This window comes from Rhinolophus ferrumequinum, chromosome 9 (genome assembly GCF_004115265.2).
Source record: "Rhinolophus ferrumequinum isolate MPI-CBG mRhiFer1 chromosome 9, mRhiFer1_v1.p, whole genome shotgun sequence".
NCBI classification, from domain to species: domain Eukaryota; kingdom Metazoa; phylum Chordata; class Mammalia; order Chiroptera; family Rhinolophidae; genus Rhinolophus; species Rhinolophus ferrumequinum.
This window is the reverse complement of record NC_046292.1, coordinates 49,113,536-49,139,489: the sequence shown is the minus strand read 5'-3', so window position 1 is coordinate 49,139,489 and position 25,954 is coordinate 49,113,536. Positions and strand designations below refer to the sequence as shown.

Genomic DNA, 25,954 nt, shown 5'->3' with positions numbered 1-25,954 from the left:
CCCACTTGTTAAATTCTTTTTGGTATGAATTACACATCATTTTTTCCTTAGGACTATAGCATTGCTAATTTTCTCCATATGCGTACAATTTGTCTTTGACCTTTAACAAATGTCCTCTAGGCAGTCCACTTACTATCCAAGAACAATGCCACGGCATCATTTTACATACACACAAAGGGCTGAAAGCTCCATAAAAATAAATGATCCATGGTGCAAGCTGCATTAACCAGCAGAATAATAAGCTATTTCAGCCCTGTAAATTTTAGTGCCATCCATTCAAAACCTCACTGGGTCACTTTAGTACTAAATTCATAGGAACAAAACAGTAAATACACATGTTTTATTTGTTAAGCTGCCAGCTATATATTTTGTGTAAAAATTTGTTAGCCTAGGAAAACCTATTCAATGTCACATCAGGCAGTGTATATTTAAAAGCAGTGTCTCTTTCCAAGACATGATTTTATGTGTTACAGATACATTTACTATTAAGCCTCATGTATATTTAATATCATAGCGTTTACTTCAGTGCCCTAAAAAGCCTTTGTTCATGTTATAGTTTCCATTATTGAAGAGCCAACATTCAGTTCTCCCACAATATTATAAAGTGCAGGCAACCCACAAGAGCTTCTAGTTTTAGCTAGAAGCCCTGTGGGACTATGATAATTGTTATGAAATCATTAATTCTACCTCAGCAGTTTCAACTGTCAGGTACATGTAACAATAATTGCAGTTAATGAATGCTGCTCAATTTATTAAGTACAAAATGAAAGCCAGTATTCTTTTATATGCAGCACTGAGACATATTAACATTTATCATTTGTGTATACCATGTTGAATATTCTACTGTCATTTATTGGTCAGGGTATAGAGCCATATTTTTTTTGAAACTTTTCTTCATTAAAAAGAATGCAGGAAATTCTAACTCTCTAATTAGAGGGTAATTAAAATAATTAGTATGAAAAGTAATACTTAATAAGAATCTATGTGTATGAACAAAAAATCCAAAAGAACTAAGACTTAGTTCCTTCTTGGAATAAACAAGATTCTTTTCCTATGCCACCCTTCCCTCCCTCAATCTTTACAAGAGTATGAAAAAGGCCCCCAACTTCCAGTTGTTTGAATACTGATGTTTCCTTCTCAAGGTTTTAGGCAATAAAACTTTTGTGTACATAGATACAGCCTATTTCTTGATTTAAAAACAGTAAGTACTAGATTTCTCATTTTCAATCACTCAAAGTAAACTGCATAGACATTTGCAAGAGCAAAGAGGGAAGAATTTCTGAAAACATAAGATGAAAATGTATCACTTTTGGGATTCCAGAGGCATCTACTTCCAATAAGTATGCTCTGACTATTCAGTTGTCCAATGTGAACAATCACAATTAGCTTATACCGTGGAATCATCAGGTCCTTGACCTGGGCTTTAATAACCTAGAAATTAAAAGGAAAAGAAAAGTTCCCACTTAGCCACATTGAAACTTAAGAGTCTTAATCTTTGTTACAAATATGGTGGATTTAAATTAAGAAAATGGCATGATGCATTGTAGATACCTTCAGTAATTGTTGCAGAACCATAACTATGATTTCCTCCAAGCACTATCCTCATGAGATAGACATTTAAAGACCAAATGATAGCACCAGCAATAAATCTACATTTGCTAAAGCACATGGAAAAGCTGTAATCCAGAAAACAGAATTTAATGGATTTATTACATTCTTTGAAAATCTATGTTAAGATGGCTTCCCTTCAAAGAATGTTGGCATTAGAGCGCTACCATTTTGTTCATGTCTAATTAAGGGACCATACATCTACAGTCTCCTGTAATATGACTAATCGTGAATCTTTAGTAAAGACTTTGTTATAAAAAAGAAAGTAGAGGAAACCTGATGGAGTGCCAGCACTTTAGCTGGTAAAAATAGAAATGTATTTAAAGGCCACACTGTCTGTATTTGATGGCAGTTAAAGCTGCCTTGGGGAAGACAAAATGATTTTAAAATGTTTTATCTTTTTCAATAAATTTTTTTTTAAATAAATGGGGCAGTTTTATATATGTTTAAAACAAAATACATGCAAATGATGCATATAATGATTGTTTTAGACAAAGGCTTTTTTTACACACACACAGAGAATATGACCTAATAAATATTTTAATTAAGTAAAATATAAATAAGCATTTGTACTGCTACTGAAAATTAACTGCCTTCATCAAATTTAGGGAATTGTGCTTTCAGCAAATACCCTACTTAGAGTTAACACTTTGGGCAAATCGCACATTACCTCAGAAATTGTTTTAGTCATCTGTCTGCAGAGCTCTGGTTCATATTGTTCTTCTTGTAGATAGCTAGTTAACACATCTTTCAGAATATGATTGACAATGAACACAGGAAAATGTTTGGTAGGACCTGAAAATATAGACAAATTTCTTTCTAAGAAATCATTTCAAGTCATATCCACCCACTGCACAGGCTAACGAAGAATACTGAAACATGGAGAGACACTTGCTCTCCCGAGTGGCCTCTATTAAAGGAAAAAAGTAGTCCTAACTAAACTTCCAGTCAGGTTCTCTGGCAGAGGATAAGAAGACAATGGATTCATCCTTTTACCAGACTACCTTCTCAATACCATTGAGGTTTGACGTAGAAAGCATCCTCTTTCCCAGTTCTCACTATTAACGACTTACTTCAAAGTTTCAACATCTTTTTCACTGGTCCCCTAACTACTATTTCTCCCCCTCCAGTCTACCTCCCCCTCCAGTCTATCAGATCTCACTGTGTCGTGCTATGCCCCTCAGCAAGGTCTAATGTTCAGCTCTTATCCAACCTATAGCCCCTTCTCCCACCATCACAGTTCTCTACACGGATGCTGCTCCATCTTATGGACTCATCTCTCTTTAAAGGATGCTTGTACATTTGCAATTGCTCTTGTTTTTAAATGGAACACCCTTCCCCATCTTGTTCATCTGAGAAATATCCACTCATGTTTCAAGGTCAGCTCAAACATCTTGTTCTCCAGGTAGCCTTCCTCCTCTCCTCAGGTACAAATCATCCCTCTCTTCTCTGTATTCCTCCCCATGCACTGGGACCCCACTGCTATCCTGACTCCTAATCCACCTGACAGCTGAGGCATACCTGCCTTTCTCCCCAGTGAAATATGACGCTAGATCAGATTATAACCTTTCAGAGTCTAATACAATGTTAAAGGCATAAGAAATGTTTAATGTATGATTTCTGAATTCAAGTAGAATTCAACATTGATAGATAATCATAGTACAGATCATGGCCACTTTTACTGAGTATTTTCTACATATCTTACACTGTGATAAGCATTTCGTATTTATCACCTTATATAATCTTCCAATAAATCTCTAGTGTGAATCTGATTCATACCTTTTCAGCACACAGAGCCCAAAGTCATATGTACCGAATGGCTACAGATCTTTTAGTTGTAAGTGGGGGGAAATCGAACCCAAACTCAGCTTTCCTAACTGAAAAATCTAAGAGCACTTTGGATTTAGGACACAAACGATGACATTAGGATTTAGTTCTCTGTTGGTCTCGGGGTTCATGTGAGGGCAAGATGGCAAAAGCTGCCATTAGCTCCTAGACTCTTTCAGGTTTCAGGGCCAGATCTTGCTTCTTCAATAGCTCAAACAACATTTTCTGAATTGAATATCAAGGCTTTGATTGGTTTGACCAATCATAGTGTTTTATGCTATCACAGAATCAGTCCCGGTTACATCTCTGAGACTAGTATCAGCTTCAGCAGAATGTTGTGGAGACCCAAGTGGTAATGAAAGCAGTGGTGGGGCTTCTCCAAAGGAAAGTAGGTAAGGTTACCAGAAGACGTATAAAAATATATTGGATGGCAGGAATATTAGTTGTCTACCATAGCACTGTGAAAATACCAGTAGACTGACTAATTATGGAGCCTTGTAATCCATATAGTCTTGGGGATTACTGTAGAAAACGCTACAAGGCCTAATGGGATATTCTGATGGTCTATAATTTTCTTGAGGTTAACTAGCACAGATGAAACCACTCTGGCCCATAGAGTCTTCCTTTGGTCATTGGTAAATCTCTGTGGAATTTCTATATAGCAGTAATTATAAATGGATTCGGATAATAGCGGGCAGGTACACATTTAGAGACAACAAGTAGGTCTATGAGGAAACATGAATGGGAAAAGATATTCACTGTGGACCTCACCTGGGAGTATAGGGACAGGTGCAAAGATCTTTGTTTTCAAATATCTAAAACCTCCGTGTGAAGGGATAAACATCTCTGTCAACAGGGGACCAGAAATCATTTGCCTTTGCCTTGAAGGCTTTTTTCTCCACCTATCAACGGCATTGGTGGGTTTTGTTGGATACAATTTTAATGCATATCTCTTTCATTTAACTCAAGTACATATAAAATAACTCCACAAGATAACCCAAAAATGCTCAATGAACTTTTTTAAATTTTACATTCAATATTATTTTATCTTAATTTCAGGTGTACAGCAAGATGGTTAGATATTTATATAATTTAAGAAATGATCCTTCTGACTAGTCTAGTACCCACCTGGCACTCTACATAGTTATTGCCATACACTGACTATATTTCCTATGCTTTAGTTTACATCCCCACGACTATTTTGTAACTACCAATTTGTACTTTTAATCCCTTCACCTTTTTTACCCTGACTCCATATCCCTCCCATCTATCACCCAAACAAATCTAGTACCCATCTGACACCATACATAGTTATTACAACATTATTCACTGTATTCCTTATGCTATATGCTACATACCTTACATACCAATGACTACTGTGTAACAACCAATTTGTACTTCTTAATCCGTTCCCATTTTTTCACCCACACTCCCAATCCCCCTCCCATTTGGCAACCATCAAAATATTTTCTGTATCTATGAGTTTCTTTCTATTTTGTTTGTTTATTTTGTTCTTTAGATTCTACATATAAGCAAAATCACATTGCGTCTTTCCCTGTCTGACACTACACTCAGCACAGTACTCTCCAGGTCAACCCATACCATCACGGATGGCAAGAACCCGTTCCTTTCCATGGCTGAGCAATATTTCATTGTATATATGTACCACCTCTTCTTTATCCATTCTTCCATTGACGACACCCTGGCTGTCTCCACGTCTTAGCCATCGTAAACAATGCTGGAGTGAACATATGGATGCACATGACTCCTCAAAGTAGCATTTTGGGTTTTTTCAGGTAAATATTCAGAAGTGGGATTATTGGGTCCTTCTTTGTCTCTTGTTGTAGCCTTTGTTTTAAAGCCTATTTTATCTGCTGTAAGTATTACCACCCCAGCCTTTTTTGGTGTTCATTTTCATGAAATATCTTTTTCAGTCCTTTTACTTTCCACCTCCATGTGTCTTTTGATCTGAAGTGATTCTCTTGTAGGCAGCAAAGTAAGGTTTTTGTTTTCTTGTCCATTCAGCCCTCAAATGTCTTTTGATTGGAGCATTTAATCCATTAACATTGAAAGTAATTGCTGATAGATGTGTAGCTATTGCTATTTTATTACTCATAATTTTGATCTTTTTTTCCATCTTAAAGAAGTCCCTCTAATATTCCATGTAATACCGGTTTGGTGGTGATGAACTCCTTTAGCTTTATCTTGTCTGGGAAGCTCTGTATCTATCTTTTGATTTTAAATGTTAGCCTTGTGTGTAGAGTAGTCTTGGTTATAGATTTTGCTTTTTATCATATTGAATATTTTGTGCCCGTCCATTCTGGCCTGCAGTTTTTTTGAGAAATCAACTGACAACTTTATGGGAGCTCTCTTATAAGCTACTAGTTGCTTTTCTTTTGCTGCTTTTAGGATTCTCTGTCTTTGACCTTTGCCGTTTTAATCATTAGGTTGGTGCAAAAGTCATTGCGGTTTAAAAGGTTAAAAATAATTGCAAAAACCGCAATGACTTTTGCACCAACCTAATATAATGTGTTTTGATGTGGGCCTGTTTGGGTTCATGTTGTTTGGGACTCTCTGAGCTTTCTGGACTTGTGTGTCTATTTCCTTCACCAGGTTAAAAAAGTTTTCAGTCATTATTTCTTCAAATAGGTTCTCAATCCTTTGCTTTCTCTCTTCTCCTGCTGGTACCCCTATGGTGCAAATGTTGGTACGCTCCATGTTGTCCCAGAGGTCTCTTGAACTGTCTTCATCTTTTTTTTTTTTTCCCTGTCCTGATTGGGTGTTTTATCCTTTCTGGTCTTCCAAATCGCTGATGCGATCCCCTGCTTCATCTAGTTGTCTGGTGATTCCTTCTACTGCATTCTTCATTTCAGTTATTGTATTCTTCACTTCTGACTGGTTCTTTTTTTTACAGTTTCTATGTCCTTTTTTATGCTTGCTATTTCTTTGTTGAAGTTCTCACTAAGTTCCTTGAGCATCCTTATAACCATTGTTTTGAACTCTGTATCTGGTAGGTTACTTGCCTCCATTTCACTCAGTTCTTTTTCTGGATTTTTCGCCTGTTCTTTAATTTGGGACATATTTCTTTGTTTCTGAATTTGGCTGGCTCTCTGTGTTTGTTTCTATCTATTAGGTAGATCTGCTATGCCTCCCAGTCTCTGCCAAGTGGCCTTACATAGTAAGTGCCCTATGGGGCCCTGGCACAGTCTCCCTGGTCACCTGCTCTGGGTGCTCCAGGAGTGTCCCTTGTGTGGTTGTGTGTGTGCCATCCTGTTATAGTCAAGCCTTGATTGCTATTGGAACATGAGTGGATGGGATTGACCCTTAGGCTGACTTGCTGTGGGGTTTGGCCACATCCACAGCTTATGGGCTGCTGTGCAGAAGGGTTACCCCACTGAATGGGGTTCACCCCTGTAGGTGCTGGTGCCTGTTGCAACTGCCCTTTGGGTGTGCCACATGCGGGGCTAATTGGGTGGTGCTCTGCTGTAGTCTGAAGGCACCTCCAGGTATGTTGGTTCTGGGACCTCTTGGGAGGGGCTCTGGTGCAGGCCCAGGTTACCCACTGCCTGTGAGCAGCCAGGCACTACCTGGTAGGAACTACAAAGTGATCCATGGTTGTTCACTACCTGTGCTAAACCTGGAGGTGGTTGGGAGAGGCCACACTGTGAACTAAGGATGTCTGTCACCAGTATTGGGCCTAGGGTAGCTCAACAAAAAGCCAGGACACCATGTAGCCTGCTGCCACCTGCTGGCTCCCTTAATGTTCAGCCACTGATAAAGCCTCAAGTGGTAAGCAAGTTGGGCGAGGCAGCGTCTTAGGGAGTCACTAGAGTGGGAAGAGTTGTGGTCACTGTGTTAACTCTTCTGCTGTCTTAATTGATTTCAAGTTTTTTTTCCAAAATGTGTCAGAAATCCACACACACAAAAAGTTGATATTTTGACTATTTTATGCATTTAAAAATAACAATTTGAACTGCTTTGTATGTAAATGACATTTTTATGTATAAAAATTTCCTATTGTCATTTATTCTTGAAAAACACAAAAATATAGAAAAATGTACATCTGCTTTCCTAAACTCCCTTTCTGGAAGTTCTCATCTGCAGTCAGCAGATGGAAATATTCATTAGGATATATCTGACCATCACGGCAAAAGGGTTAATGTAGATTCTGGTCTGGTGTCAGTGCTGAACCTGGAACTATCCAGCAAAAATCTCAGAGCACACCAAGACCAATCGCTGCCCACCTGGGCCCTGTGGATTCAGGTAAGTTTTCCAAAAAAGAGTGCAATGTGGGCAGGGCTGGCTGCTTGCAGAGAAAGTGCCGTTGGTGTTGGGGATGTTAGGTAGGGCAGGTTCTCAGTGAGTCAGCTGGGTGGAGCTTGCCAGACCAATCAGATTCAGATTTAGCCTGTGGGGGAGGGCTCAACACAGGAAAGATGGCGTGGCACCCACCTGCTGGCTGCAAGGGAGGAGGCCCCCTCACAGGAAAAACGGCCCCCTGTCCTCCAGCCCTCACTCCGATGCCCCCTGTGTCCCTTCGCTGGAGCCCAAGGTGAGTGTCCGTGAAAGAGAGAGTCTGTGCATGGGCTGTTTAAGAGGTTGTCTCGGTTTCCTGCAGCCTTCCGTCCAAACTGGATGGTCAGAATCCCCACTATTTTTCACAGCCAGATGTTGTTGGGCTCCTCTTCCCAGCACCAGTACTCTGGGCTGGGAAGGCTGGTGTGGGGCTCGAGTCTCTCACTCCTCCAGGAGGAACCTCCGTGGCCAATATATCCCTTCTGGTTCTCAACTGCCAGGCAGAGGTTTGGAGCTAGCCGTTTCGGGTCTCCACCCTTCCCACCAGTCTTGATGTGGCTTATTACTAATATCCTCAGTTCTAAAACTTCTGTTCAGCCAGACTTCAGATGGTTCCCCAGGTTGATTGTTCTATAATTTAGTTATAAATTTAATGTGTTCTTGGAAGAAAGCAGACACAGTGTTTATCTACTCTGCCATCTTGGATCTCTTTCCTCCTCAGCAAACTTCTTAATTCAGTAAAACAAAATACGTATCAGTGCTATCCAGTGAATTGCTTCGTATTTAGGAAACACTGATAAATAAAAGTACACAATGGGTGTTATTCCCATTTTTTAGAGGAAGAAATTAAAGAAGCATCACGTCACTCAGTTAATTCAGATCCCATATATTGTGCTCGCAATGAAGATAATGCCATGTTATCAGGTATTATTTTAAGTAACTATCATTCACAAAAATTAGAAGTTTAAAATAGGAATGATGAAATAACACACCTAGCTGATAGGTGTTTTCCATTTGTACTGTACGGCGAGAGGCATCATCGCGCAGGCTAGGTTCATCCATATAAGACACGGTACTCAAACAGCTGAAAGCAAGGCAGAAAACAAATTTCAATGGTTATTACAATAATAACAAAGCACAATGTTGCCTTCAGCAAAAATGTTACAAAGGCACAATTTCCTCTAAGAAAATTTCAAGCAAGTCCCATATAAATATCCCAGTGACATATTTAAAGTCTGCAACATTTGAAAGATGGAAACATTAAGGTGTAAGAAGTTTCTTGGAGCAGGTCTCAGTATAGTGGATAAAGCCCAGAGTAGTGCTAGGGGCATCTGATTATCAAGAAAGTGTTCATGGGTTGGTTCTGTGTGAGGGGTAACAGAATACATATTTCAAACATCCATTGCCAATTGAGTCTCTACCACAGATGCAAAGGCTTTCCTCAAAGCTGACAAAGCTCACAAAAGGGACTGGGGGATATATGAGAAAGCTTAAAATGTTAGGAAACAGCTCTCTATATACATAGGGGTTATAAAGAGTTTACTATTATATGTACCTCACAAATTCTGTTAGTAAGAACAAAGAAAAATGAAACTAATCTATATGGTGAGAGAAACCACAATTCACCCGAAGTATCATAAATCAATGAGCATCAACCACTCTTTTCAACGTTAAGAAAAGGTTTTGGATTGGTAACCAAGGCGATATTAGTTTATCCAGGTGCTGAACAGGAGACCCAAACTAGAGGAGCTCCTACTGTCCGTCCAGCACTACTTAATTCAACTTAATCAGAGGAAATTAAACTGTCATTAATGGCAGTCTCACCATGTGATACCCCCAATTCTCTACACCTGTGAAAATGGAGGTTAAGCCAGATGTCATTTCAGAGGAAATGATATAATAGTGTGTGTGTGTGTGTGTGTGTTCATTTTCAGAGTGATCACTTTTATAAGCAGGCTATGTTTTTGCTTTAATTAAATGACAAAGAGATATTTTTTCTTAATCTTTTGGGATTTTTTTTGTCTGTAATGAGTTTAAAATTCTTAGCTCTCAGCTGTGTAGAATTAGTGAGCTTCTTGTAAAGTGATATTTAAAGAAAATCATGGGTAATCTATTTTTAAAAATCATTTAATACAACACAATTTCCACAATAAATTTTAAGGTTTACCCACTCAGCCCAAGAACATGATGCAAGAAATTATGGCTGCTTTTTCACGATGGATTTCTGGATTAGTGACTTAGTCTTCATTCTTGTAACACCTGCTGTCCTCAATTTTCTGCTGCCCTTTGAAGTAACATCCAACCTGTTTGACCACATAGGTTGCAGGTGTTGTGGGCAGTACCAAAGACAACAGCTTTGGCTTAGAAAACCCAACGTGGCATAAGCCCCTTGGTTCTAAGATAAGCAAGCCTGTCCCAATATTATAAATGCTACTTTTAACTTTGCAAAACATTTTCCATCAGTGATCTCCTCTTACCTTCACAATACCCTTTCAAGTAAGTAAAAGAGTCTTTATTTCACCCATTTCAGAGATATAAGGAATGAAACAAAGGGCTTATTGTCATACATATAGGAACGACAGTCTCAGATTTCAAATATCTTATTTATTTACTTCTTAGTGACAAAGTCTCACATATGATCATATCTGAAAAAATGAAAATAAGGGCAATGACTGCCTGAAAAAATTAATTACTGCAATTAAAACTTGCTTGCACAAACATAAGGAAGTATTAATAAAGACCCTATTTCTTTTCTACTGCATACCATATTAAAAACTTATAGAAAAAAGAAGAGTTGGTACAAAGCTCAAATTAGCAGAAGTTAGAAGTTTAAGACAACCAAGCAAACAAGGATTTTTACAAACAGTCCTCACTATTTCTTTGTTATTGTCATGTTACTAAAAAATTGATATTTAGTGCAGTTTATAATATTATCAGTATGAAATTGGGAAGTGTCACAAGGGCAGCTTAAAGAACCCCACTGGCTGAAGGTTGGTGTACAAATGGAAAGTTTTGCGGAAGGACTGTTTTGATTTACTGAAGGTGATTTAGTTCAGTGTCTTTTCATTTCCACAGTAATTATGTAAAAAGTGTATGGTCATTGAAAAAAGTTCAAAACACATAGAAAAGTATAAAAAACAAAGTAAAATTACACAAAAAATTACTAACCCTGGTGGTTATCTAGCCATTGTTTACAATAAAAAAACAATCTTTTCAGACATAATTTTACATATGGGATCACATTATAAATGCTGGTTTTTTTTCCCCACTCAGAAATGTATTGTAGGTAACTTTGTATGTCAAAAATAGTACTCTACATCAACATTTTAAATATCAAGACAGTATTTAATATCTGAACACACTGCATTTTATTTAACCATTTATTCTTCAGGCCATTTAGGTTGTTTCCATTCTTCCACTATTATAAAGAAAACTATAATGATCATTGTGGCAGGGACTGGCATTTGCTTTCCAGTTTTGTTCTTGCCTTCTTCCTTGGTAACAGAACTGTGGTTTTGGGAATATTTCTCTACAAATTAAAGACAAATTCTTGGATTCCTTTGGTGCTATTGGGGCCATGTGGCTTGTAAGATAATAAAATGTAAGTGGAAATTTTGGGTGGAAATTCTAAGAGAGCTGCCTTAAAAGAAATAATTCATCCAAGAGGAGCCTGTTTATGCCCTCCTTGATGACTGGATGTGGATATGATGGCAAGAGCTCAGCAGCTATCTTGGGTCTTGAGATGATCTTATGGATAACAGATCAGAAAGACAGACAAGTAGGTCTCTGAACTGCTTCCCTCCAGACTGCTTATGTAACAGAAAAATATATTTCTGCTTTGTTTAAGCCACTGTTTTTTTAAAAAATTATTATAATATAAAGTATTAGCTATAACTGATACAAATTCTAACTGATACAGAGTTTGTTTCTTGAAAGTGGGATCCTGCAAGTTAACAGGGCACAAAACTTATAGTTAGTTTTATGGAGGAGATAGGGCTCTGGGGTCTCAGATATTTTGCTCGAAACCTGGAATCCCTTGTCACGCAGAAGGAAAATATTTGGTTAATATATTGATTTCTGTATTGATTTCTGGAAGGCTGACTATATATAAACCAAGACTATAAATTCATGAAAAATTATACTTTTAAAAACACTCTGTTCATGGTATTTTTTGAAATTGAGATTTGATAGTTCCAACACTAGAATGAGGTGGGTTGAAAAAAGGGAGACAGAAAAGAGAAGAACAAGGTGAACAGAAAAATAAGAGATTTATTCCTTCAAAAAAGACAAAAGGAAAACATAAAATATTTTTAAAATAATTGCATTCTGGGCAAATAACATTAAACCAGAATATAAACTTGGTAAATTTTTAAAAATAAAAGAGATCTTATATTTGAAAATTGGGAATTACCAATATCAGTTCACAATACTGACTTAGAAAAACTTATATGTATTTTCTATTGATAAACAACTTTACTCAAGCCCTTGGAAAATTTTAAAGATAAAAATGTGAGGTGCTCAAAGAGAAAATTTATTTTAATTACTAGCTCTGTATACACAGCAAAATAAATTTATTTGATATATGTCACAATATTGCAAGTAGATGAATTTCAATTGTCTATAACCAGACTTTCCCTAGTTTATAATACTACCTCTTCTAGATACATAATCTCATTGCAAAGAGAATGTTGTAGTTGATTTATTTTTTTTAAATGTGAAACACATTCTTGCTGTCGATGTTTTTTCTCATCAGCTTCTTGGCATTTGTGAAGGAAACATTTCAATTGGCAAAATGTGTACAAGAGAATCGTAAAGTTTTAAGATGGGAAGTAGATCGAAAGTAAATGCAGGAAAATGGAAAATCTGGCATAAACTACTGGTAAAAACACTGAACAAATCAACTAATATTATTATAGAGAAATGAGTAACAATTTGTAATCCGATGCAAATTTCAGCTAATACTTGGAATCATATGTGCTATGGCTGAGGACAGACTTTGAATTGACCTGGGTGAAATAACAGCTGCATAAAATTGGTCCCCCAATAACAAAAATAACCCTTCTATATTGTACCCGATTGACACTGGAAACGTCCCATGCTAATCCAACAGCCTATGTTCTGATTATGCAGAAAAGAGACAAAAAATAAAAAATAAATAGCTGAGGAGTTTGAACATATTTATTCTTTCTTGAAAACATCTTGCAGATTGGCTTGCTGACCATTCTTTGAAGTACACAGAATAAATTCAAGGCATATGTTATTGTTATGACTGTTAGAGATAAAAACAATAATTTCAATTAGATCTCACCAGCCACAATACCATCTAATTATCATTGCGAATTCATTTCCAGACGTTTTCACTGCCATTATTAGATGTTTTGAAGCTTCAATAAGAGATAATATTTGAATGCATAACCAGCCCTGGAGCCATTAATTTAGTAGATTCGGAAGGTCAGAATATCATCTCTTTCTTCTATCTGTCGCCATGAAATGCTTGGAACTACCATATTTTGAATGGTATCATTTAAGCATAACTCTCCCAGCCCTTAATATGTTATTAAAGTTATATGCTGCCTCCCAGTGGAGACATTTCAGAGCGCACAGAGAAAAGAAGGCTTCAGGGTATAAAATTTGCACACTATTTTTGTTTGTTTCTTTCTTCATTCTTTCTACAAATCTTTATTGCCCACAATGTGGCAGGCAAAGAGGAAAGTACTGGTACTACAAAGAAAACTTAAGAGTCCCTGTGCTCCAGAAACAAGATGTAGAAAACAAGATAAAATATGTATAGAAATTCATTTGGGAACTTTGCACCTCAAAAATTCTAGATGTTTTTATGTATGTTAGGCTTAACAGCATACCAACTCTTCCCCCATCACTAAAAGGTGAGAGTTGTCTGGTAAGGTAATTTAGTTTTGTGGCCATTTAGTTTATAGCAAGTTTGCCGGTATTATATGTAGTTTTGTGATATTTTATTTGCGTTATTAGCCCCATATTGCTAGTAACAGGAAGATTATAATGGGAACAAAAGTCAAGATATATTTTCAGAAAGGAAAGAGGAGAGAAAATGACATGATGTGTGTTGTTGTGGAATAATTTTCAAGAGGAAGAATGATTCTGAAGGATAAAGAACGAACCATTCAACCTGTGAAAAGTCTGGCTCTGTGGTGATTGAAGATAATCCAGGAAAGGCAATTAACAAAATAGAACAACTTTAATGTATGGATGGAAAATTGGAGTTACTGGCTGAAGTCCATTGAGCTAATGTTCATCCAAGATATGGTGGGGTTAAGGTCAGAGGCAGCTGACGAAACTTCTCTTGCAGCTCCTGGATGAACCCATAGTCTCAATGTTGCATTACCCCTGGCAATTATCAGAGAGGTGAGGCTGAGAGTGTGGATGCCATAATTACTTCTACCGAGCTACGGAGATCAAGGAGGAGTGTGGTCTATCTCAACAGAATTTCAACACAAATGAAAATGTTCTTTTGTTGTTGTTATTAGATGCACACGGAATGTTTCAGCAAGGAGGTAAAAGGATATCTTGTTTAAAACATTTGAATGGAGCTCTTGTTCGTTTGCTGTAAATGCATCTTCCGTCTGCAAGATGAAAGCCCTTGTTTACCTGGGACTTAACAAATATTGAACCTGTGAACCTAACCTATTTGTGAGAAAAGAACTTGCTTGTTCAGGAATTAGTATGATGTAATAATTAGTCAACTATCAAAACATATTTATTGAGTGACTGCTATATGTCAGGCACTCTTCCAGGTCCTTCGGATATAATAATGAAAAACACAAACTAAGATCTTGCACTCATGGAACTGAGTGAGAAGAGACAGACCATAGACTAAACAAATAAATTATATATTATATTAGAAAATAATACATGCCACAGAGAAAAGGAGAGCTTCATTAAGAGAGTGTGGAAGTAGAGGAGGAAGAAGGTGCTGTTTGCAATATTAAATAGAATGGTGAAGACAGGCCTCCATGAGCAAAGAATTGAAGGTGAAGAAATGAGCCCTGTGAATGTCTGAGGGAAGAATGTGTCAGGGAGAGAGAAGCACATGCACAGGCTTTGAGACAGGAGGTTGCCTTGTATATTTGAAGAAATGCATAAAGAATGGCTAGCGTTGCTGAAATAGAGGGAGCAAACAGGAGGCTGGAAAAGGATGAGGTTACAAAGGTGTCGGGTAACTAGATCATGTAGAGCTTTGTCTTTTACTCTGATAAAGCGGGAGCCTATAGAGAAGTTTGAGCACAGGAATAGCAAGATCCACTTTATATTTTACAACGATCACTCTAACCGTGGTGTTGAGAGTAGACTGCAGGTTGGCATGGGTTACAACAGGGTGGCCAGTTCGAAAGCTTTAATGGTAATCCAGTTTAGAGAGGACAGTAACTGCTAGGGACTAAATAGTATCTACCCAAAATTCATATGTTGAAGCTAAACCCCTCATGTGACTGACTAGATTGGAGATGTGGCCTTTAAGGAGTGATTAATCTTAAATAAGGTCATAAAAGTAAAGCCCTGAGCAGATAGAACTGGGGTCCTAATAAAAAATGAAGAGACAGCAGGGCTTTCTCTCTGCCACGTTAGGGCACAGTGAAAAGGCGGCCATACGCAAGCCAGGAAGAGGTATTCTGACCATGCTGGCATCCTGATTTCAGATTTCCAGCCTCCAGAATGGTGAGAAAACAAATTCCTATTGTTTAAGCTACTCAATCTATGGTATTTTGTTATGGCAACTCGAGCTGACTAATACAGTGGTTCAGACCAAGATGGCAGCAGGTGTGGGTAGCGTTAAGTAGTTGGGTTCTGGACGTATTTATAAAGTTGATCTGATAGAATTTCTTGATAAACAGGAAGGAGGGTAGTTAGATAAACAGTTACGTTCTGAGAATGTTGAGTTTGAGATGTCTAGTAGGTCTTGAAGTGAAAGGTCAATAGGCAGATAAATAAGCCTGAGGTTTGGGAGAGATGCGTGGTCTGAAGACATACATTTGGGGGCATAACACCATGTCTCAGTCACTAGAGTGGAGGAGATTCCTGAGGGGACAAGTGGAGGACAAGAGGAGAACAAGACAAAGGACTGCTCCCTGAGGTACTCCTACATTAAGAAACTGGGGAGAAAAAGATGGACTGGTGAAGAAGTCTGAGGAAGAAGGACCAGTCAGGAAAAAGGAAAATACGAAATGTATGTCCAGAAGCCAAGTCCAGAAAGTGTTTCCAGAAAGGAATGGTCGACAGTGTCAAATGTTGAGTGGGCAAGTAAGGCGAGGACTCACCACTAGGTCAGCAACGTGAAAGCCATTATGATTTTGACAAGAGCAGTATCACACGTTCAGGGATAGCCTGTTTTGTTCACCACTGTATCTGTAGCACCTAACACAATGCCTATAACATAGGCAACAAACATTTGTCCAACGACTAAACACAATGACTCCATGATGAAGTCATTATTATTCTCATTGTATCGATGCTATATTAAGACTCAAATGATATTAGATAGTCGCTAGTGAAGCAGCAGATCTGAGATGCAATCTCAGGCCTCGTTTGATTCCAAAGTTCTATGTAATAACAATAGTTAACACTGTACTTGCTCTGTACATTTCAGGTGTTTCCGTGTATTGTTTTAATAAATTCTCACCACATCTAGAAATGACAATTCCTGCTTTTATCCCATTGTATAAAGAGGGCTTAATAATTTATGCAAGATCAGCAGTTTATTGGTACTCAGGCTGGAACTTGACCCCAGCTAGTCTGCACCACAGAGCAGGCCTGTGAGCCACTCACTCCATTCTGCTCCCTGACCATGCTGCTGCTATTCCACTCACTCCTTTAGAAATGCGACGTTAGTGAGCTCGGGCTGCCATCACAAAGTACCACAGACTGGGTGGCTTAGACAACAGACATTTATCGTCTCACAGTTCTGGTGGCCAGAAGTCCGAGAACAAGGGTGTTGGCTGGGCTGGTTCCTTGAGACAGCTGTCAGGGAAGGATCTGTTCCAGGCCCCTCTCCTTGGTTTGCAGGGGGCAGTCTCCTCCCTCTGTCTCTTTACCTTGTCTCCCTCTGTACATGTCTGTGTCCAAGTTTCCTTTTCTTATAAGAACATCATTCATATTGGATTAGAATCCACCCATATGAACTCGTTTAAACTTAATGATCTCTTTAAAGACCCTATTTCCAAATTAGATCATATTCTGAAGTACTGAAGAATAGGACTTCAACATATAAATTTGGGGGGAGTTGGGAGAGGCACACAATTCAGTTTATAACAATACAAACACTTTTGTGATGTCTCTAAATTCTAGAGTTAGAGAATCACGGATTATTAGCTATCATCTGGGACATGTGATAATCATTTTACCATACCAAGCCTCAGTTTCCTTAATGTATGGAGATAATAGGACGTGCACAAACCTATATTTTCTAAATACTGTTAGATTTCTTTACTAAATGACTATATCAGTTTTTATTCTCACTTGCCTTGCCAACATTTGGTATTATTCTCTCTTCCTATGTTTTGCCATTTGAATCGGTGCAAACTGGTACCTTGTTTTAATTTCCATTTTCCTCATTCCAAGTGAGTTCAAGCATCTCTTAATTCTGCTTAACCATTTAGACTTTGCTTCTGTAAATTGCTATTTATTTCCTTTGACTATTTAAAAAATGGTTTTCATTTTTTACTGTTAATGTGCGTAATTAAAAAAAATATCTTCCACTGGCTTATTAATTGTGTCTAACAGTGTATTCTCTGTTGAACAGAAATGCTAAGTTTTATTGTAATCATATTTATCAAGGTTTTTTTTTTTTTTTTTGGTTTATGGTTTTGCTTTTCCATGCTGGGACCTTATTTAAGAACTCTTCCCTTCCCGTAGAACACAAAGATATTCTCCTATACTTTCTTCTATGAGCTTTACAGCTTCCCACATTTCAGCCCTCCATCTGGAGTCTCCTATGCAAATGGTGTGAGGTAAGAATGCGGCTTCATTTTCCTACATAGAGTGAGCCAGTTTTCTCCCAACACAGCCTATCAAAAACATCCAACATTTCCCCACTGTTTTTTATACATTATGCTTCCATATATTCATGGGTCTACTTCTGAAATTTCTGTGTATACCATTGATCTATTTGTCTATTCCTGCATTAGTTATCATTTTTACTTACCATAAATTTGTGGTAGTCTTAATATCCGATAGGGAAAATCCTTCCTCTATGCTCACTCTGCAAAGCTAACTTAATTACTCAGAATTCTTTCCTTATTTATAAATTTTAAAATTGTTTGTTGACTTTCTCAAAAAGTACAAATGAATTTTGATTGAGATATATTGACCTTGTAGATTGATTTGAGAAACATTGATATGTTATTGTGTTAAGCACTTTCATTTATAGATTATTTTTCCAATTCAAAGCTTCCTTAACGTGAATGCCTTTACCTGCTTTTTCATGCTGGCATCTTATTTAAGAACTCTTCCCTTCCCGTAGAACACAAAGATATTCTCCTATACTTTCTTCTATGAGCTTTACAGCTTCCCACATTTCAGCCCTCCATCTGGAGTCTACTATGCAAATGGTGTGAGGTAAGAATGCAGCTTCATTTTCCTTCATAGACTGAGCCAGTTTTCTCCCAACACAGCCTATCAAAAAAATCCAACATTCCCAGGGCAGTTTTCACAAAGATGCCAATGGAGGATTATGTGCAAAAATGTTCCCTATGGCACTGCGTACCTTGGCAAGGAGTGAACACTACTCTGGGTGTTCATCCCGAGGGTACAGATAAGAACATAAGTGATGGATGTATATCAAGGACTACTATGCAGCAGTAAGAAGCAACGAGATAGATATCCATAGTTCCATAAGCAAATATAGAAAATAAACACGTTGAATAAGATATATGAGATTGAGAAAACAAAATGAAATCTATAGCACAACACCATTTATGTAAGTCAAAAACGCATCTCTTTGATAAGTACTTATGCGGCATTCTTTCATGAGATGGTCAGTCAGGTGTGGCCAGAAAACGAGACTAGAGGGACTCAGTTAAACATTATACTAATAAGTTCCAGAGACAAGAGACATGCCTTGCCAGGTAGGGCCATGTGTAAAAACAGCAGGGTGATGAAGATGCCTGACATGAGCAAGGAGGAGCCAGGGCTAGAGCCTTTACTGGGGTTTCGGAGGGAAAGGGAAAGCCAGGCGGGGGAAACAGCTCAGGACTGGCTGGTCTGAATAATTTCTACAAGCTCTAAACTGTAGGGGAGGCCCCTAGGTGCCTGGTAGTTGGCTCTGGGTTGATTAAGGTGGAGGAAACTGTCTCCTGGGTTGTGAGGCTGAGGGCTGCAGAGAGAGGATTGCTTGCTCTGGGTTTGTTAGTTTGCATATCAAAGACAGAAGGCGTCTTCCCTGCTGAAACCTTGGCTACCTTTAAGAATTCGCTCAACCTGGAAGGGAAGGCAGTGTTCTCCCGTCCGGAAAGGATTTTTAAGATGTCAAAACATCATACACACACACACACACACACACACACAATATGTATCTATATATCTATATATACCTCTCTCTCTCTCCATATATATATGGTACCATTGTGTACCATATATGTGTGTGTGTGTGTGTGTGTGTGTGTATATATATATATATATATATGAAAAAGCACTTAGATGTGTACATTATAATATGTGTAGTATTGGAGTGGGTACCCACTGGGAGATGAGAAGATGAGAGTGGGAGTGAGAATGGGGAAGAAGAGGGACAATTAGGTAAACATGAGGCTCTCGCCCGTATCGACGATGACAATGTGCTATGAAATGAGGAATATTTTCCACTCAAATCTGCTCCTGAGATAAATAAGATAATAAACGAGAAAAATGGAGATAATAAAAGTATCTTCTCTACGTAACCCACAGGGTTTTTATAAGAATCAGACGGATATTGTATGTGAAACGGTTGAAAAAGTACAACATACTATTAGTTATTATTGTGGTTTCATTTTGGAACATGGCCATTTCAGTTTTCTTAAGTTTCTGCCTCTCTGGTAGGGAAGCTGTATCTCATCCAGATCTTGTTGGGGCCTTTAGTTTGGTTTAGATGGGAATAGAACTTATCGAAATGAGGAAACAGGCCAAGCACCATCATTTTTAACTGCACATAAACAGCTCACAGTAGCATAGGAATCATGGAATACATTAATCACATTTAAAAGTACCTGTTCGCTGCCTTTCCTACCAGATTATAAACCATGAGTGCAGGGATTACTCGTGTGTGGTCCATCACCCTGCATAGTACCTGGAATGTACTGGGTGGTCAATTAAATTTATTTCAAATGAAGTAATAAATACGATTTTTTTCCATTTTTGCAGAAACAAAATTACCAGGTGGCTTTTAGTTTACTTGAAAAATGAACTTCTCCAGAATAAAACCCTACAGTAAGTCACCTTTATCTGTCTAATATATAGCACGTTAATTTGCACACAGTAGAAGCTCAAGAAACCTTGAATAAATGAATAAGTGAAAGAATACAGTGTGTTTGATGCCACCAGTGGGTTCAAGTAGAGAGCTGTGGGATCTACCTTCAAAGCTCTCATAACATGACACTAGTGTAATTTTGTTTTGAGGCAAAAGAGAAACTCTTTAGTCACCGACCTTAGGGCTAGCCTACTAGTTGAACTACTGGACTCAGACATAATAAGCATGGATATCATGTCACATTATCTTTTGGAAAGTAACTTAACCTCAGGCTTCTATTTCCATTCAAAGAACATGAGAGTAGCACATCTGTTCAAACACTGTTTGAAGGCCGCCAAAGGCTGAGCTTCCAACAAGAAAGATGTCATTGCAAATACCTGCTCTTACCCATGGATGCGGACCAGAAGGTTCTAGTGAATACATAGAAGAGTTTCATTAATGCAAGTTACGCCTCGATAGCCAATTTTTAGAGAATGAGAATTCTTGACTATAAACAAAAGCCCATTTTGCCACTTCTTAATTCTGTGGCTTTGAAGGCTCAGCCTCTCGAAGCATCTGTTTCTTCATTTGTAAAACGGAGATGATAATAGCATCTATCTCATAGAGCAGGGTTTGGCAAACATTTCTGTAAAATTTCATATAGCAATTTTTTTTTTTTTAAACTTTGTGAGACCTCTGGTTTCTATCGCAACTACTCAACTCTGTAGTTATAGTGTGGAAGCAGACAGAGGCAATACATACATAAATAGGCATGGATGTGTTCCAATAAAAATTTATTTTTGGATACTGAAATTTGAGTTTCTTATAATTTTTACATGACAAAAAATTATTCTCCTTTTGACTTTTTTCCAACCATGTAATCACCATGCTTAGCTAGGGAACAATACAAAAACAGTTGGCAGGTGGAATGTGGCCCTTGGGCCATGGTTTGCCACCCTCTGTTATAGAGCTTCTATGAGACTTAAATGAGATCATAGTGAGGGCTCAATAAATGTTGAGCCCTTGTTACTATTATTATTTAAGTGAAATACAAACAGAATTCAAAATCACAGATGAAGTGTGATGATGGCAACCACATAGGTATGTGTAGAAAGAAATATGCCAACTTGCTGACAGTTATGATATTGAGATAGTAAGATCCAGCCTAAAATGTTTCTTTTTAAAAACAGAAAAATCACATTATAATGAAAACATAATTTAAATAAAAACACCCAGCCCTAAAAACAGTTAATAAGAATCATATTGTATATAAATTCAATCTTCATTTCACAATTCAGAAGGTATTTTGGATATCCATTATGCCCAGGGAACAATATTAAGCATTAGTTATTACTGGAGAAGACTGTACACACAGGATCCATGATTGCAGCGTTGAATCTGTGCATACCCAAGAAGCTGCTTTCCGAGTAGGTCTACAGTCTACTCTTCTTTGCCCTCCTCATCTGTGTCTTTACTGCTATCAAGGCAAATAAGTCCATACTCTCATTAGAGAATGATAGAAAAAACAGCCCAACCCAATAATATGTAGAAGGGGAAAGCCGCAGAAGTAGAAAGGAAGAGCGTCCAACCCATCCAGAAGGGGAAGTGGTTGTAGTTGGGTTGTTAGAGAGAGCTCTTTGGAGAGATGAGGATGGAGCTAAATTCTGAAGGAGGAGGAGAAGGGAACCAGAGTGTAAGAAGAGTATTATGGATAAGCGTACCCCATGGGAAAGCAACACAAGGCAATGGCTGGAGGCAAGACAGAACACGAAGGGATTGTAAATATGGGAGTTGAGTGTTGCCATAGAGTAGATGCTGGCAAGATAGTGGAAAAGATGGTGCTTGAGAAGGAGACAAATGTTTGTAGACTCTATTTGCCATACTCATGATTTAAGATTGTATCCTAGTCATTAAATCAACATCTGACTTGTAAGCCTCAGTTATTTCACAGTAAAATGGTAAGAATGATGCCCACCTAGTAAAATTAATGCTGGGGAGATTAAGAGAGGTAGTGTATTAGGTCGTTAGTATACTTCAGGATATATTTTATGCTACTGAAATTGGTCTATTAAAAATTTGTTTTGCAATAACTTTCAAATGAAAGGTATATGCTTTTCCATTAAACAATGCAATTTCAAAACAATACCTGCATTTGATAGCCTCTACGCTTTCAAAATTTTCTACTAGCTGCAGACTGATTTCATGAAAGAGAATCACCTGTGCAGTCTGATCTAAGACAGTGGAAAGTACTCAGGAGCTAGGGTTGGGGCAGCCTCCTGAATGGCCTTTGCATTGCAAAGGTGGGGGAAAGTGTTCATCTGCTATTTAAGAAAAAAAAAAAAAAGCACAACTAGAGGACCCATTCTGAATGTTTGGTTTGAGAGTCCAAATTTCTACTTTCAAATATATCAAAATAATTATTACTGAACTGTATTTGTTAGTGAAAAATCTATGCTAATGTGTTGATAAAACTATTTTGTATTGTTACTTTTAGTCTGTATTTGTACTTCAGCAGTAAAAAAAAGAGCAATCTCTAATTCTTCACATTTGGCCATGTCCTGATTCTATATGACTTTCTTATTTGCTATGAAAGGGAAGAGGTAGATGAAAATTATGTAAATACAGACGATAATTTAGTATTTGGGTGAGAGCAGGTTTTCTTTTTAAATCATGGGAACATGATTTATGTCAGATTATTATTATCAATTTTTTCTTGAAAAGAGTTTAACTTAAGCTAACAACTGTTTTACAATAATTTTCAAAAGAACTCTTACACTTAAATACTAGAAATAGAAGCCAAAATGGCTTAGAGTCAAAAGCAAAAGTTACAGAGATTATTCACCCAGCTTTACTTCTACATGCTAGGATTGCTACTCTTTTGTATTTTCTATCTGTAAAATAGAGAGATTGTACTTGTAATCCACAAATATCCAGGGGTAGAAAGAGGAATTTTAAATAAGTGCATTAATATACTCGGAGAGTAGGAAGATTTGGTTTCAGAATTCTAAAGTAAATATATTCCAGTTCTGGTCTCAGTTCTATAGGACACATCAATTCCTGCTTCCCAACCACGGGGATTACTATACCACATCCTTCCATCCTGTGGAAACTATTAAGAAAAAAAGTTTATTATATAAGTTAGTTGGCCTCTGCATTGAATAATTTGTTTTCTTTTCTTCCCAAAGGCAGTCAAAAAGAAACGCGATGAAAATATTAAAAACTGATTCATCTCTTTAAGAGAGCAAAGGCAATATGCAGCAAGAGCCAAAAAAACCCCAAAAAACCATACTTATTACCCTTTGACTCACAAATTATATTTCTGGGAAGAAAACAAGCAGAGATATTATATAGTAAAAAAGAAAAAAAACATGGAAACAAACTTAAAATGCCCAATAATTGGGGAATAGTTAACTAATCCAAAATTATAAACTGACAAAATATTATGCAGCCATTTAAAAGGACATGAGCAACAGTTACTAAGATACATTATACAATTTGTGTGAAATAACGCTAAATGCATCATATTTGTATATATTGGTTACAGAAATGCAAAAACTATGTATTTATGTAATATTGAAGAGAGAAATTCAGGAGACATGTAAGAAGTATCTGGTCTACACTGCATATGGGGTGTTTCTTTTGAGAAGAGGAAGTTTTGGGGCAGTCTTTGAAGTAGTAAAAAATACTGCTGGAATCAACATATCACTTATGTTTTCTCCCTTTCTTTCTCTTTCTTTTAAACACGTGTCCCCAAAAGATGACTCGAACCTCGTACTTGTCCATTTTTTCTCTCTTTATGTCCCAAAGGAAATGTCTTTTTTTCTCCTGATAAGCATTATGAACCAGTTTATTCAATAATTAAATTGAAGTTATTAGATATTCACTACTCACTCTTTGATGCGCCCATGAAGTTCCCTCCGTCTGAATTCATGACAACTTATAGGAGACACACTCCCCTTTTTCTTCACTGAATGGGCCGTTCTGTCTTTAGCAACATCTGACATCATCGTAACCTCTGGAAGAAAACATTTGTAAAATAGCAGACGAAAGATCTAAAAACATTTAAGTTAGTATGATACGGAAATTCATTTTAAATAAGGTACAGATATTTTTTCTGCCTATTTTAAATGGGGAGGTGGGATTTCCTTAAGAGTTTTGACATATGTTGTTATTCTGGTCAGTATAACTGGAAATATGAAAACTCCTAAGATTTTTAGCATATGTTGTTATTCTGGTCAGCATAACTGGAAATATGATAGCTCTGATAACTTTTATTTATGTATCAGTATACTTACTTCACATAAGCCGATAGTAAACTGCAACAAAAATTCTTAACTGCAGAAGAGGTTAAAGTGTCCAAAAAAAGATAGCCATGTGTATAAGCAAGATATTATCCCACACCAGAAAGCAATATTTTTATTGCCCTCCCCCACCACTTATTCTTGGTAAAACTTTATTTGTTGTCATTGCTGTTACTTTAAAAAAATTAAAATTAATTGTCTTCCCCAAAGGGTATTTTTTTTTTCAAGCAACCATGATTTACTTTGTAAAGAGCAAGCAGAACTTAATTTTCAACGAAGTCATTTATTGGAAAACCTACCTCCTTCTCACAAATGCTTGTTAAAAAGCTGGTAATAGAAATGGACTTCCCCAAACATAGACTATGTATATAACTCTACTGCCCTCTTGCCTCCATGCAAATGTAGACATTCATTTAAATTCTTTTATGATCTGTAAGTCTGAAAGCCCTAACAAGGAGGTTCTGTTGGTAGACACTAACACAGAACTAAAACGGAGTCCCTGTCTTCATGGAGCTGGCAGATGAATGGGTGCTGCAGACAGGAACACAGCTGTAAAACCCCAGTGTGATCAATGTCAGGGCAGAGAGAGGCAAAGGGTACTGAAGGGCACACGAATACGGCAGAGCTAGTGTGTGTGTGTGTGTGTGTGTGTGAGTGTGTACCTCTGTGTGAGTGTGTGCACGTGCATGTGAGCATCTCTGTGAGAGGGTGTGCCTCTGAGTGTGTCTCTCTGAGGGCGTGTGCCTGTGTGCGAGCACGAGTGTGTCCCCATGAGTATGTGAGGCTGTATGAGTGAGAGTGTCTATGTACATGAACGTAAGTGTGTGTGTGTGGTACCTGTGAACATCTCTCTGTGTGTGCCTCTGTGTGAATGAGCGATTATTTGTGTACCTGACTGAGTGTGTGCCTTTGGGAGTGTGTGTGTGCACCTTTGTGTGTGATGTGTCTATGCACTAAATGTGTGTATGGCCCTGTGTGTGAGCATCTGTGTGTGTGTGTGTGCTTGTGTGTATGAGTGTGTCTGTGTGTGTATCTGTGTATATGAGTGTGAGTGTGTGAATGTGTCCAAGTGTGTGGACAGGACACACTGAGACTGATTCAAGGGGTCATACAGGTTCCGATCCAAAGTAGCACAGAGGGACCTCGGTCTGCTGACCTGTTTGCAAAGCTGCCCCAAAGGCCAGAGTTGGAACCCAGAGGTCCGGAAGGGTTGCAGCTGCCTGGAGTTTGCCAGGCGGGCCTCAGGAAGACTGCTTAGGACTCTGTGCCCCTGGAGCAGATCTCAGGCTGGCCAGCCAGGTGAGCGGGTGTCCAAAGACCAGGACCCACTTCCTGTTCCCAAATTTGGGGCCACTTTTTCTTATTGGGGGAAGGAGGAGTAAGGCATCAGAGAGGTCATGGCCAAGGCAGGCAGGCCATTTCTCACCACAGGGCCCTCCCTCCTTAGTTCCTGCAGTGCTCCAACCTGCAGTAG

At 38.0% G+C, this 25,954-nt stretch overlaps 1 protein-coding gene across 1 annotated transcript; it reads right to left on the bottom strand.

Moving 5' to 3' along the window:
* Positions 1–1,058: 1,058 nt before the first annotated feature.
* On the bottom strand, positions 1,059–24,186 carry DYNLT5 (dynein light chain Tctex-type family member 5). The gene is made up of 4 exons (XM_033115627.1): positions 24,071–24,186; positions 8,724–8,815; positions 2,279–2,403; positions 1,059–1,431 (listed from the first exon to the last, which is right to left on the bottom strand). Exons 1-4 carry the CDS (start codon positions 24,184–24,186, stop codon positions 1,228–1,230), a joined length of 537 nt encoding a protein of 178 aa, XP_032971518.1. The 3' UTR covers positions 1,059–1,227.
* Positions 24,187–25,954: the final 1,768 nt, after the last annotated feature.